The 14,354-nt window shown below is 66.7% G+C and overlaps 2 protein-coding genes across 2 annotated transcripts; one reads left to right on the top strand and one right to left on the bottom strand.

The window, feature by feature from the left end:
• Positions 1–616: 616 nt before the first annotated feature.
• IGFBP4 (insulin like growth factor binding protein 4) lies at positions 617–5,972 on the bottom strand. The gene is made up of 4 exons (XM_085210870.1): positions 5,547–5,972; positions 2,155–2,309; positions 1,916–2,050; positions 617–1,772 (listed from the first exon to the last, which is right to left on the bottom strand). Exons 1-4 carry the CDS (start codon positions 5,902–5,904, stop codon positions 1,644–1,646), a joined length of 777 nt encoding a protein of 258 aa, XP_085066996.1. The 5' UTR covers positions 5,905–5,972; the 3' UTR covers positions 617–1,643.
• A 2,346-nt stretch (positions 5,973–8,318) lies between these two features.
• On the top strand, positions 8,319–13,753 carry LOC104914623 (uncharacterized). The gene is made up of 23 exons (XM_085210852.1): positions 8,319–8,567; positions 8,666–8,796; positions 9,067–9,138; positions 9,237–9,299; positions 9,368–9,424; positions 9,595–9,810; positions 10,042–10,404; positions 10,564–10,683; positions 10,757–10,828; positions 10,922–10,948; positions 11,092–11,178; positions 11,261–11,305; positions 11,395–11,466; positions 11,571–11,612; positions 11,698–11,725; positions 11,922–11,980; positions 12,083–12,217; positions 12,285–12,347; positions 12,418–12,486; positions 12,599–12,667; positions 12,856–13,050; positions 13,210–13,322; positions 13,427–13,753. The coding sequence occupies exons 1-23, from the start codon at positions 8,351–8,353 to the stop codon at positions 13,635–13,637; spliced, it is 2,526 nt and encodes an 841-aa protein (XP_085066978.1). The 5' UTR covers positions 8,319–8,350; the 3' UTR covers positions 13,638–13,753.
• The last annotated feature ends 601 nt before the right edge of the window (positions 13,754–14,354 follow it).

Raw genomic sequence — 14,354 nt, 5'->3', positions numbered from 1 at the left:
CCCGCACTGCATGACCCGCAGCTCCTCGGGTTTATGGCAGCGCTGCCCTGAGCACGCAGGGAGCAGAATCCAAACGCCTTGGCTCTGAGCGGCTCCGGGGGGAGCGCTGCCGGCGCCGCCCAGCCGGGCCCCCCCACCCAAACAGCTCCGGTTTGCAGCGTCCGCCAGCAAAGCGGGGGCTGATCTGCAGGGAGGGGTCCGGCTGCTGCCTCCCTCCAGCCCGACCGGGAGCGGCTCCAGGCACCGCTGCCCGCAGTGGGAGTTCTGCGTTTGCTGAAATCCCTTTTCCAGGGAAGCGCTGCAGGAGGGGGGGAGTTCAGCCAAAACCACCCGGATCTAGGAAAAAACAAACAATCCCCTGAGCGATGCGTGCCTCCAACGGCCGTCCTTCCTGGAAGCTCTCTGTGCCCGTCTGGCTCGGGGCGCCCTGTGACGCAGCCAGGACCCGATCTGTGATGGGGACTGCACGGTGTCACCCCCCAAAGGGGACACGGGGGTGGCACAGCGCTGCCCAGAAGCGCCCACGCTTGGTGCTCTGAGCCCACGTGGGCATCCCATCCCCATACAGCCCGAGTCACGAGGGAAAGGGAACACGGCCACTAAACACAGCGACAGCTTTTTCTTTTCTTTTAACAATACAAAGCTTCAAGTTTACTGTAAAAGAAGGATGGTGCTACACAGAGCCTGAGCGATGGGGTCGTCCGATAGGGAACTACGATCGCATCAGTGCAGAAAAGAGACGGCAGGGTCACGGTGGGGTCACGGCGGGGTCACGGCAGGGTCACAGTGGGGTCACGGCGGGGGGATGGGGGGCCTTACGCTGCTACACGGCAGCGCATAACTGCAGCAGCACGGCAGGAGCGGCGGTGCGCAGCACTGACCCTGCAGGACCCCCACCCCGCCCTCAGCCCCGCAACCGCTGCCATTTCACACCAGCGGGACATGGAAACCCGTCCTGTTTGCACCCCATCTGAAGACGGGAGGACAGCGACCACGAGCCGGGGGGGGCGGGGGAAGCGGGGGTGGCACAGCGCTGGGCACGGAGCAGACCATCCCGCCGACGATGGATTTAACTGCTACAGACATAGGGAGGCGGTGGGGTCTGGGCTGCACCAGGAAGATCTGATGCCGCTTTGCCCCACCCCGGGGTGAAGGTCCTTATTGCTCATTGCGGCCCCCACCCCACGCACACAAAGGCAGGTGCTGGGGGGGTTCCTTCCCCTACCCTCCCCTTCCCTCCTCTTCCCTCCCCTCCCCTCCCTGCCCACGCCGGGGGGGCCGAGGCACTTCTCGTGCTGTGCGCTCGGGGCGGGCGCAGGGAAGGCACTGCGGCGGGGGCTGCAGGCAGGGAGGGGCGCAGCGCTGCTTTCTCCTTTACGCATCTCCACCGAAACAGCCTGAAAGCAGCCCTGCTGGCACCCGGGCAGTGTCCATCTGTCCGCACCAGGGTCTGTGAGGGACGGGGATGCCACCGGCGGCTGCTGGGTGGCGGTCACAGCGCTGGGGTGGCACGGTGCTGCGTGCCATGGGCACAGCAGAGCAGTGATGGGGGGCACGCGGGGGTCCCCGGGCGCCAGGAGCTGCTCAGCAGATGTGTCCCCTCTCCTCCACGGCCCCGGCGGGCGGCCCGGCCGCGCTCACGCTCACATGCTGTCTGCTGGCTGGTGGCAATCCAAGTCCCCCTTCAGCTCCAGGAAGCCCGGCAGCTTCACCCCCGTCTTGCGGTCCACGCACCAGCACTTGCCCCGCTGCCCATCCAGCGCCGGGTGACACTGAAGGGAGGTACAGCTTCAGTGAGTATCCGTGGAGCCACGACAACCCCGGGGGCTTCTGCAGCTCCCACTGAAACCCGGCACCCGCCACATCCCCCAGCCCTGCAGGGTGCCTCCGCCGTGCAGCCCCCCACCCTGCCCACCTGCTTGGGGTGAAAGTTGCCATTGCGGTCGCAGTTGGGGATGGGGATGACGTAGAGATCCTCGTGTGTCCGTGTCTGTGAGGCCGCCAGTCGCTCCAATGCACGGTGCAGCTCGCTCTGGCACGAGCCCTGTGCCTGCAGGGAGGGGGGAGCTGAGCTCTCAGCAGGGCGCCGTGCATCCCCCCACCCCGCAGCCCCACTGCCAGCCCCCCTCCTGCCCTGGTGCCCCCAGTGCTCACAATGGGCCGGGTCTCCTCGCGGGGATGTGGGCTCCCACTGCTGCGCATCTTATTGCCGTTGTTGACGCGCTTCGCCTGCTGCTTCTGCAGGCACTTGCGGTCGTGGATGCTGCAGGGGCTGAAGCTGTTATTGGGGTGCTCGATCTCTTCCTTCTCTGCAAGGACACAGCAGGGCTCAGCACTGCAGGGCAGCCCCCAGAGCTCCCCCCACGCAACACCCCGTCCCTGGCACAGCGATGGGCTGAGACCCCTCACAGCACAGGGAAAGGCTCTCAGGAACTCTCACTGCTCATTCACGGTTTGTTTCCACGTGGCTGTTATTGCAGAGTTGCAATTCACACCTGGAACAATGCACAGCACTGGGTGCACCCTGCCAGCCCTGTGCAGCCACTGGGCACCGGGGGGGGTGGTGACCCCAGGACACGCAGAACAGCAGCCAACCCCTGAAGCCCCCAAAACTGCAGCGGGACCGGGGCTGCGGGGCCCCACCAGGTTCTGCTCGGGGTGCACAGCCCCAGCCCCCCACTCCCCTTCCGGGACATGAAAGCAAGAATTCCAGGAATAGGACAGTCCACCTCCTGCTGGCCGGCCTGGGGGGGCGGCGCTTGGCATCCCTGCCTGCGCCCACACGAAGCCAAACTGCAATCCCAGATGTTGGCAGCTGGGAGGGAACGTCATGAGACCGGGGCTGCTCGGTCTCCATTGGACTGCAGGCCCCTCTGCCTCCAGGCCCAGCGATGCCTTTGGGCCACGCACCACTCTTCCTGCTGCATGGAGGGGTCCGATGCTGTGGTATCGGTGCCTGGAGAAGGGCCGGGCACTGTGTACCTGACGGCAGCTCCTGGCTGCAGAGGGTCACTGAGCAGCTCCCAGTGTCCTGGGTAAAGTTCACAGCCCACCTGGCTGGCAAACCCTTCTCCATCACTGTAATATTTGCTTTTTGTTTAAACTGTCCTTTTTTTTCCAGGAAGCGGCTCATGCCCTTGACATTTGAAACACAAACTTGACACCCACTGAGGAGTGACTCCAGGACCCCTGGCAGCCCCTTTCACCGTGTCACATCCCCGTGGCACTGTACCACATCCCCACGGCGACGCGTCACATCCCTGTGGCACCGTGCTGCAGCCACAGGGACTCACTTGGGGTCGCTGCTCCTCAGGGACACATGGCACTGCTGGGGCCACCACAGCACAGTCCCACGGAGGGGACATAGGGCACAGAGTGGCACTGCTCCGCAGCACAGCCTGGCACAGGACCAGAACCCCCCGCTCCCAGCCCAGCCCCCCTCCCCCCTCCAGCCGCTGTCAGTGTCAAATCTCTCAGTTAAATAAAACCAGATGCCAGTAACATTTTCCTGAGGTCCCCAGGAGCGCGGTGCCTCTGGGCAGCACGGCGGCGCTCCGCCAGCACCAGCACTGCGCTCCCCACCGCGGCCCCCGGCTCCAGGCCCCCTCCCCACTGCAGGATGGCTGCGGTTCAGGGCGAGCTCCCACCCGGCCGAGGAGCCTCTCGCCTTCCTGCTGCTGGCAGCGCTCCTGCACCGAGCTGGGCGGCAGAACTCCTTCAAGTGGAGCACAAAGATCTGGGAAAAGCAAATTCCTCAGAGCCAGGAAGGAGACCTGGAGCTCGCGCTGCACTGGCCTTGCACCACCAGCAGCACCACCAGCAGCACCACCAGCAGCACCACCAGCAGCACCACGGGGGCTGCAGAGAGAGTGGCACGAGGAGGAAACCCCACTGCTGGGTTTGGGGTGCTGTCTCGGGAGGCCTGGGGTTTCTGCCTGGCCCGAGGACAGGAGCAGACATAAGCAAGGCATTCAGCGTCGCCTTCAATTAGCGGGAGCCGCAAATGAGGTTTGTCACATGCTGAGTGTGTGATTCACAGCACTGCGTTCCAGCAGGACGAGAGCCCCGAGGCAGGAGCGGAGCCCCGGGATGGCGCCTGCAGGACGGGACAGCAGCGCCGGCTGCACTCTGAGCCTGGGGTCGGCTCAGGGACCCCATCAGCCCCAACAGCCCCGGTGACACTGCTGGGACAGGGCAAGAGCAGGTGCTGGCAGCATCCGGTCACTTTTTCCCAGACATAACTATTTACCCATCATTAAGCCACTCGTGGTGTGTGCTGCGGGACGTTCCTCACCTCTCCCCAGACGCCGCCCGCAGGTCCTGGACGCCCGATGCAGCAGCCCTGGGCACACACCAGGGCTCAGCCAGCACCAGGGGCAGTGCCGTGCCAGGGGCGGTGGGGAGGGAGCAATGCAGCTGCAGCCTCTGCCCCGCTGCTCCAGCAGCACTGGGTGCAGGTAGCAGGGCAGTGCCCCGTGCTGCCCCATAGGGTGCCCCAGGCGCAGGGCTCGTGGCCGCCCACTGTCCCTTCCTGCCACCTGCGGCTCTGCCGGCCAGGCACACGATCCCAGGGCCACCCACAGCCCCAGCGCAGCCAAACCAGCACAGGAAACAAAGGAAAAAGCTGCAACTCCATTTCCTAAAGGCTCTGGGAAAAAAATGCTGCGTTACACGGGGCAAAGCCAAAACCAACAGGGTTTGGCAGCCCGGTGAGCCGTGGGCCAGGGAGTGCAGAAAGCTCCTGCAGGATGTGGGCTGGGGACAGACAGGCAGAGCAGGGGGACCCCCGGCAGCACTGTGCAAAGTGCTCACAGCCAACGTCTGCCCAGGGAGGGGGGGTCAGGGGCACCTCACAAAGGGCCTTTGGCACAGGTGATGGGACACAGCAGGGAGATCGGACATTCCCTACCCTGGGAGCCCCAGGTGACACTGCACAGGAATCCTGGCAGAGGTTCACCCCCTCCCCCAATGATGGGGACATGGGGCAGTCGGGCAGAGCCCGCAGCAGCAGGGCTGCAGCCCCGGGGCTCCCCTGCCCCCACTGTCCCACCTGCATGCAGAGCTGTGGCCACGGCCCCACGCTGACCTGTCTGTGAGGGAAGCAGATGCCCTGCAGCCTCTTTGCTGTTTCCTCCCAGCTGTGCCAGCAGCATCCCTGGGAGCGGAGCACCGGTGTCACCAGTGCACAACAGGAGCAGCTCTGTCAGCTCTGCACAGTCGGACCCTGCCCGGCCCAGGAGCTGTGCGGTGCCACCGCCGTGCCAGGATGCACAGATGTGACCCTGTGACACTGCCACGCTGCAAGCGGGTGGGGGTTGTCTGCAGGTGCTCCCCTTGCACCCAATGGCAGCACTGCCATGCCGGGAGCAGGTGAGGACGGCAAAGGGGCGACCCAGACATGAGGATCCACGCAGCCCAGCCCCACTCCCTGCACTTTCAGGCTGCCCATCTTATTGCAACCCCCCGCCAGGCCCCCCACTCCGCTCTCCCCAACAGACCGCGGGCGGCACAAATCCCCGCCAACTCCATCCTGCCCCCCGCCCTACCTGGTGGCTGCAGGCTCTCCTGGATGGCCTCGACGTCGGCCAGGTCGGTGCAGACGCCCTGTCCGTGCATGAGGGTGTGCAGCGGTCGCGGCACTCCGCGGGGCGGATAGCAGCGCAGCCCGGCCCCGCAGCGCGCCGTGTAAACCCCGCAGGCGGTGCCCCGGCCGAGCGCGCAGGTCGCGCAGCAGCCGCAGCCCGGCTCCCGCACCAGCTCGGCGCAGCCCTGCGGGGCCTTGCAGCGGGCCAGCCGCTCCTCCGAGCACGGCGGGCACTGGATCGCCTCCTCCCCGCCGCCCCCCGGCCCCGCCGCCGCCGCCGCCGCCGCCGCCGCCAGCAGCAGCACGGCGGCCCCGCACATGGCGGCCCCGCGCCGCTCCGCTCGGCGTCGGGCTGGCGGCGGGCGCGGGGCGGCGGCGGCGGCCGCTTTATGCGGCCCCGATGGCCACACCTCCCGCAGCCACCGGGGCCACCGGCGGAGCCGCCCCCGTCACCGCGGGGCTCCGGCAGCGGGCACCGGGAGAGCTCCGCCGCCCCGACTTCCTCGGTGCCGCCCGCGGGTCCCCATCCCGCAGCCCGCGGCTCCTGCACGACACCCCCCGCACCACCCCGTGCTGCCCCGCAGCCGTCGCGAGGCCTGTGTGCTGCCCGGCGCTGAGCCACTGGGACGGAATGGGAGGGACTGGGATAACGGGGATGGGGTAGAGTGGGAAGGGATGGACTGGGATGGAGTGGGGTGAATGGGGATGGACTGGGATGGGATGGATTGGGATTAGTTGGGGTGGGATGGGGTGGAATAAATAAACCGGGACGAGATTGGGATGAATTGGGATGGACTGAGATGGGATGGATTCGGATGTGATGGGATGGACTGAGATTAACCAGGATGGATAGGGATAACTAGGATGGATTGGGATGGAACGGACTGGGACAGATTGGGACGGACTAGAATGCAGTGGGATAGACTGGGATAGACTGGGAGGCTGCACCGTGCAGGGCGGCAGCTGGAGCCCAGGTCCGAGCACGGGCCGAGCCCCGGGGCTGCCCGACCCCCAGCGCCCCGTAGCGCCCAAAGCTGCGAACTGCGGAGCGCGGGGGGGGGGCGAGGGGGGCTGAGGGGCGGTGCGGGGAGCACAGGGAGCCACAGCGTGCGGGGCTGCAGCCTTCAGCCCGTGGGCAGGGAATCACAAAACCACAGAAGCACAGAAGCACAGACCGTCCCGAGCTGGGAGGGACCCACAGGGACCACTGAGTCCAACCCTGGCACCACACAGCAGCACCCAAACCAAACCCAGTGTCTGTGAGTGGTGTCCCAACACCGTGAGCTCAGGCAGCCGTGATCCCCACCCAACCTGGAAGTTCAGAACCTCTTCCTGACACCCAACCCAGCTCCAGCTCCAGCACCGCGGGGTGAGCACAGCATGCTGGGCACAAGCACGTCTCACGGGGCCCCTTTCACCCCCACGGACCCGGCGGAGCAGTGGGAGCTGTGACGGTGTGCCAGCAGCTCAGCCTGGCTCAGAGGCACCAAACATCAGCGCCATTTGTTTCATTTGCCCTCTGCATACAGACAGCAGGGAGGTGCAGAGCATCAACAAAAGCCACCTCCGCTCCGTGCCTGCAGCCCAGCTGTGCTCAGAAGGGGCCGAGCCCACCGCAGCCCCCTGCACTCACCTCCCACCCTGCGCTCACACTGCAGTGCCAGCTGTGCCACTCTGGCGGCTCCCAGAGCACCTTCCATCCCCACACGAGTGGGGCAGCACCAGCTGGGGGAGAAATGCAGGCAGGGCTGGTGCCCCCCATGCTCCCCAGACCCCTCCTCCCCTCCTAGCAGAGCGGGGGCCCCCCAGCCCCCAGCCCACAGCCCACAGCCCCCAGCCCACAGCCCCTGCCCTGCCTGGCACAGCCATGGGGCACACAGTGGCCGTGACTCGGGGCAGAGGCACCAGCCTTGACACAGCGTCTGAGCCAGGGCCAAACCCAAACAGGTGCCCGGCCCCGCGGCAGCCGCAGCTCCTTATCAGACCTTGGCAGCACCATGCGCCCGCCGGGGAGGCTGTTGTGTCTGCGGGCTGGAGAGAGCAGGAGCACAGGGAGCAGGGATGTGTGAGCTCTGCAGCCCCAGGGGCTGTTCCTCATCTCTGCCAGGCATGGGGCCTCCAGGTCCCTGATTCCTGCACCATCCTGCCCCATAAAGAAGGCAGGTGCACCCCACTGCCACACAGCCAGCACCCCAAGACATCTGGTGCAGCAGGGACCCTCAGCTCCCGCTCTGAGATTCTTTGGGCTCCCAGCTCTGGGTCTTCGTCCTCCTGTGACACCCAACAGCTCCAAAGCCATCATAGCACCTCAGAGGGGCTGTGGGTTCCAGCAATTGAGTGTTGCAGGGGCAGAAGATGTCTCAGAGAGGGCTGCAGCCCCCCAGCTAAGGGCAGCTCTTCCAGAGCAGGCGGGCTCTGATGGAGCGGAGGGACAGGGGATGCACGCATCCCTGGTGGGACGCTGCTCCTTGCTGTGCCAGCGCCCTGCTCCCAGACAGCTCCTTCCCGCACTCCCTCATGGTTTTACTCCCATTTCCAGGCAGCATCTCCTCCTCCAGACCCCTCTCCCTGACCTGGCTCCCTTCCCAGAGCTCCCATGTGCCCTCGCTGCCCCTGCCCCGCACCCTCACAGTGAGCATTCAGCCCCGTGCTGGCTGCAGCCCGCAGGGCGGGGGTGCTGGGGGGAGAGGGGGCGTGTCGGGGGCCACTGTGATAACAGCAGGGGCTGTGCCAGGGCATCAGGAGCAGACGGCACAGACGAGCGGGATGAGACAGACCCTCCTGTCCTCGGCACCCCGGGGCTGCAGCATGAGGCTGGGTACCCCACGCCTCCTCCGTGCGCTCTGCATCCTCTCAGTGCTGGCCGGGCTCCTGCCCCATGGCACGGCCCAGTGGTTCTACCCACTGGGCTCTGAAGACACCACTCCAGAGCCCGGCACCAGCCCCGCAACCCCCACGCTGCCCACCCTGGGTGGAGAGGAAGGTAGGTGTGCACCCCAAGCTCCCGGACCCGGTGAGGAGGGGACACTCCCATGCACTGGGAGCAGGGAGCACCTTGCTGCCCACATCTCCATCCTGCAGATGCTGCTGACACGGAGACCCTGAAGAAGCTGCCGCTGAGCAAACCCCCATTGGGAACGGACTCGAGGAGACGGGAGCCCTCTGCCAGGACCAAGGGCCAGGGCCGTGCCCCGCTGCGCACGCGAGCCCAGGTGCCCATCCCCGGCAGGAGCTGCGCCCCACGACCCCCATCCCCACCCTGAGCCTCCAGCCCACGCCAGGCTTGCTTTGCATCCTTCCCCTTATCAGCACCCAGCACAGCGCAGCCACAACAGTGCATCCCACACTGGGCTCCATCCTTGGAAATGCTTTCCCCTCTCTGCCCCTTGGAGAGGAGACCCTGGTGCCCCTGCACAGCCTGCAGTGCACAGCACTCCCTGAACCCCACCGGCTGCATGCTGAGCTCTGCCCTTCTGCCCTAGCACAACCACCCCACGGCCACCCCACAGATCTTTGAGGGCAGCGCAGAGGAAGAGGAGTTCCTGCAGATCAAGGTGCGGGGGGCGGCTGGGGGCCGTGGAGCAGCTGGGCACAGGAGGCACGGGGCAAGGATGCAGGGGTCTCGCTCACGGTGCTCCTCTCTCCTGCACAGACCACACCGAAGGGGCTGCCCCAGCGTGTGCCCATGGCCCCCGGGCTGGATGTGACCCTGCAGGTGAGGGGGGGTTGGTGCCGGTGCCCCCCATCCCCCATCCCCACAGCTCACAGCTCGTTCCCCTCCAGATGCACAATGGCTCCAACTGCATCTGCCCTGCGCGCCCCGGTCCTCCTGGCCCCAAGGTAAGAGAGGGGTCCTGCGGGGGGCAGGCGGGCTTGGGGATCTGTGGGGAGAAACCCAGGGCTCTTTTCACCTTTTTCTACTCTGGATTTGGATTGTTGCTTCGGAGTGTGCATTGCAGGGACAGTCCCAGTGTCGGGGCAGGAGCCAGGCTCTGTCTTCATCCCAACAGGGAGAGAAAGGCGACCGCGGTTTCCCCGGGGAGCGGGGCCAGCCAGGGCTGTCTGGGGAGAGAGGGAGGACAGGCAGCCCGGGGCCGCCGGGTCACCAGGGGCCTCGGGGCCCCCCTGGACCACCAGGACCTCCAGGGCCACCGGGACCACCGGGTGCTGGGGGAGCCAGGAGTCCACCTGCACCCGCAGCGGTCTCCAAGGAATCAGAGAGAGAGGTGAGAGGTGGAGAGGGGGCATCTGGGGTGGGTGACACAGGTGGGTGATGGAGGGACGGGGGATGATGCCGGGGTGGATGGGCAGTGCTGGAGCTGCTGTGGGGTCCATCCCCAGCTGGACCTGCAGGGACGGGCAGGGACACAGAGCTGCAGAGGTGGGTAGGGGGCCCACGGGACATGACACTGCCATTCACCAATGCCACTCTCTCCTCTCTCCCTCCACCCTGACAGCTGGGAGCAGCCAGCCCCACCGGGAAGCCAGGACCCCCCGGCACCCCAGGGCTGCCTGGCCCCCCCGGCCCCCCAGGCTACCCAGGTCATGAAGGCACTCCAGGGCTCCCTGGGCGGGAGGGGCAGCCTGGTCCCCCCGGCCCACCAGGGGCCGTGGGACCGCCTGGGTTCCCAGGGAGTGAAGGAGCTCCAGGATCCCCTGGCTTGGCTGGGCCCGATGGCCCCCCAGGGGCACCGGGACTCCCAGGCACACAGGGACCCCCTGGAGCACCTGGGCACGAAGGGCCCCCTGGCCCCCCGGGACCTGCATCATTTCCTGGCAAACCAGGGCTCCGAGGAGAGCCAGGATTCCCAGGATTAAAGGTAAGGAGGGGTCTCAGAGGGATTTCCAGCCTTTCCACTCACAAACCCCAGGAGGTGGGATGGGGCACCGAGATGCACCCAGCTCCATGCTCTGCTGCTGCGGAGCCCTGGGGAGACATGGGCCCCACACTCATGGCCCCATGTGCTGCATCCCGGCAGGGTGAGAAGGGTGAGCAAGGACTGCCAGGCATGCCAGGGAGCCCTGGCCGCACCGGGGAGATGGGAGCCCCAGGGATGCCCGGTCCTATGGGACCACCGGGGCCACCGGGGGACTACAGGGTGAGTACAGGGCTGGGGGTGCTTAGGGTGGTCGCAGTGCCCAGCGCTCAACCTGCACATCCCTTCATCCCAGTGTGAACCACGCCATGCTGGGCACCATGGAGCCACTGGGCATCATGGAGCAACTGGGCCACCGGGTCCCAAGGTGAGCAGGGCAGCAGACACTGGGTTTGGGGTGCTCATGGGTCTGGGATCACCTGCATCAGGGTGCTTATGGGACCACTCTGCTTTCTTCCAGGGTGAAAAGGGTGATCCAGGAGAGCGGGTTTGTACAGGGTGTTGCACGGGGGGAGCTGGTGGGGGTATGGGGGTGGGTGAGTTGCACCATCCCCTGCAGCACATGCACATTGCACACCCGACATGTGCTCTTCCTCCCCGCCCTTGACCCTGCCTCACTGTGCCACCCAGGGGTGCTGCTATGGGGAGCCCGGCTGCAAACCAGGCCATCTCCCATTCCCCAGCCCTGGCAGCCAGCCCAGCGCCTGGTACCAACCGGTGAGTCCTGGGGTGGGGGTGACGAGGGGGGAGGGGGTGGCAAGAGGAGCTCAGCCTCCATCTGCTCACGTTCCCTTTGCAGCACAGCAAGGAGGAGCCGGATATCTACGGAGCAATCATCCCCCATGTGAGAGATTGCACCCAGCGTGACGTAGAGCCGCCCAGCCCAGGAGCAGCACCAAACCACCCTAAATCTTCACACTGCTCTTCCTGCAGGGTCCCCGAGGTCCCCCCGGTCCGCCCGGTCCCCCCGGCCCCCCCGGAGCACCAGGACTCCTCTACCTCAATGTAAGGCCCTGCACAGGCAGCGCACACCTCTGTGCCGCGGTGCACACGTGTGTGAGCGTGCAGTGTGAGGTTCTCCCCGTGCATCCTCCCGTTTCTGCTCGCAGCGGGTGTATCCCATGCGCGGACAGCAGCCCTGCAAGCAGCCGGTAAGCTCGCCGTCCCCTCCCTGCGAGCTGTCACTGCCGTGCACCTGTGTCCCAGCAGCAGTAACAGCCCCGTTTGCATTCACAGGCATCGCCCAATGCAGCCTGGGCAGTGGGTAAGGGCTCTCCAGGTATTTGGGTGAACTCCTGCCTCTTTGGAAGCAACTTTTGCAAAGCTTCATGCCCTTGCACCAGGGCTGTGGCGTTGTCCTGGTGTCCCCATGGTGTTGGGGTGCCCTGTGACCCCAACCCTACCCCTAAACCCAACCCCAACCCAACCCCAGTCCTACCTTTAACCCAAACCCTCCTCAGCTTCTCCAGATGCTGATGTTCCCCATCCAGAGCGGCTGGAGCCCAGCGCCGACCTCCGGGTGCGTGGGGGGCTGTGCCCATGGGTAACCCCAATGTGTAGGCAGCTCCCCATGGGCAGGGGGGGTCAGCTAAGCCCTGACCTCCCTCCATGTCCCTCCCAGCGCCAGACGTGGGTGTTCAGGACTAAGGAGCTGATGCTGAGGACTGGCAGCTCTGTCCCCGAGGGCAGCCTGGTCTACGTGCAGGAGGGGAGCAACGCCTTCCTGCGCACCCCCCGGGGCTGGAGCAGGCTGCTGGTACCGTGCTGGGATGGGGGGGGAGGACACATAATGTGGCTGCCCCCCCCCAACTGCTCTTCTGCAGCTGGAGGACTCGGAGTCGCTCTTTGTGGGTGATGACCCCTCCGCCTCCACGCCGCAGTACCAGGTGAGGCAAAGGGACAGACCCCCGTGGGGGGGGGGTGCACCCCTGGGACTGCCCTCCCATCTCTGTGCAGGAGGCGAAGCAGGCACAGACACGAGGTACCAACACAGAGCCACCCTCAGGGGCCCGGGCAGACTCATTGGTGAGCAGAGGGATGGAGGTGGCACCAGGAGACCCCGGGTGGCAGTGGGATGAGGAGGGGGATGCACCCTGGGCACCGAGACTGCTGTCCCCAGGTGTCCCCACTATTGCAGGTCCCGAAGGAGGATGGAGCTGGGCTGCCCGGCACCCTGCCGACCACCGCCGCCCCCAGGATGCCCTCTGTGAGCATTGCCCCATTTCCTGGCCCCTTCCAACCCCACGGTGCTCGGGGAGCCCCCCCTGTGTCCGTGGGTCTGTATAGACCTCGATGCCCGACCCAGGGGACTGCAGTACCCCATGGGGTGCGGGATGACGGCACGTGCCCCGGCAGCCCCGGCCCCCAATGCGCTGCCACCCGCTGTCCCCGTAGCTCCGTCTGGTGGCCCTGAACGCGCCCCTCTCCGGGGACATGAGCGGCATCCGCGGCGCCGACCTGCAGTGCTACCGGCAGTCACAGGAGGCCCGGCTCTACGGCACTTTCCGGGCGTTCCTGTCGGCTCCCAGCCAGGACCTGGCCTCCATCGTCAAGAGGACGGACAGGACCCTCCCCATCGTCAACCTGAAGGCAGGCGGCCCTACCCCCGAGGGCTCAGGGTGTCCCCCCAGGGAGCACGGGCTCTCCACGTGTTTTCTTCTACCGATACGAACCCAGAGAATGGGGACAAGGGGCTTTGGGGGGCACTTGCCCCCCACCTCCAGCTCAGTGCCACCCCCACATTCCCAGGGCCAGCTGCTGGCTCGCTCCTGGAGCTCCCTCCTGCAGAGCCAGGCTGGAGCGGCCCCGCGGAGCCCCATCTACACCTTCAATGGGCGCGACGTGCTGACGGATGCCCTCTGGTGAGTCCCGGCCCCGCACATCCACGGCATCACGCGACGGTGCAAAGGGCGGGAGGACGGGAAGGGCTCCCCGGGGCTCCCCAACATCCCGTTGCCGCTCGCAGGCCCCGCAGGCTGGCATGGCACGGATCCACGCTGCGGGGCGGCCACGCTCAGCGCCGGGACTGCCAGGGCTGGCGGAGCTCCGGCCCCGGGGACGGCCTGGCGGCCCCGCTGGGTCAGGGCAGGCTGCTGGCCGGGCGGCGGCACAACTGCTCCGAGGCGCTGGTCGTGCTGTGCGTGGAGGTCGCCTTCCCGTATCGCCACATGTGGTGACGGCCCCGAGCCCCGGTGGGGCAGGGAGCACCGGGAGGACGTCCGTCCCGTCCCTGCGCACAGCCAGCCCCGCACCTCCATGTTCGCATTTCCCCCAGAATAAAGGATGAGAAAAAGCTGGTGTTCGGGCCAATGTTCGGCTTCCCTTTATTGGAAGGGAACCTTTAAGGGAGGGACCTCGTTTGGATGCCACCAGCTGCACGGAGGGATGAACCTCATGAGGCCGGGATACGGGGACGGCGCGGGGCTGGGATGCTGCTGCGGGGCTGCTGGTGGGGGAGCAGCGCGCGGTCACAGCGCAGCTCCGCTCCGACAGCGGCCGGGGCAGCAGCAGTGCGGGCCGTGCCGGCGTTGGCACCGCGATGCGTGCGGCAAAGGCAGCGGCGCCGGAGCCACGGGCAGACGAGGCAGCGCTGTGCAGGGGGCCGTCGTGAGTGCTCCCCCCGCAGGGGTGGCTGCGGGGCAGAGGGGCTCAGCGCCTCTTTGGGGCAGCGCAGGCCGGCCAGCGACTCCCAGCGCTGCCCAGCGGAGCCCAGCGTGCCTGTCGTCCCCATCCAAGCCTGTCCAGTCCGTCCCTCCGGCCCCCCGCACCCGCTCCATCCTTCGAACAATAACGACTGAGCATGTGCACGGATCCAGCCGCGCAGGGTCCTCCCTTCTCGCTCCTCTATTGGTCTTCGGCTCTGCCCATCAAGCAGCCGCCCCTTCTGATTGGCT

Source organism: Meleagris gallopavo, chromosome 29, assembly GCF_905368555.1.
Source record: "Meleagris gallopavo chromosome 29, MGAL_WU_HG_1.1, whole genome shotgun sequence".
Lineage (NCBI taxonomy): Eukaryota > Metazoa > Chordata > Aves > Galliformes > Phasianidae > Meleagris > Meleagris gallopavo.
This window is presented reverse-complemented; position numbering and strand designations above follow the sequence as displayed.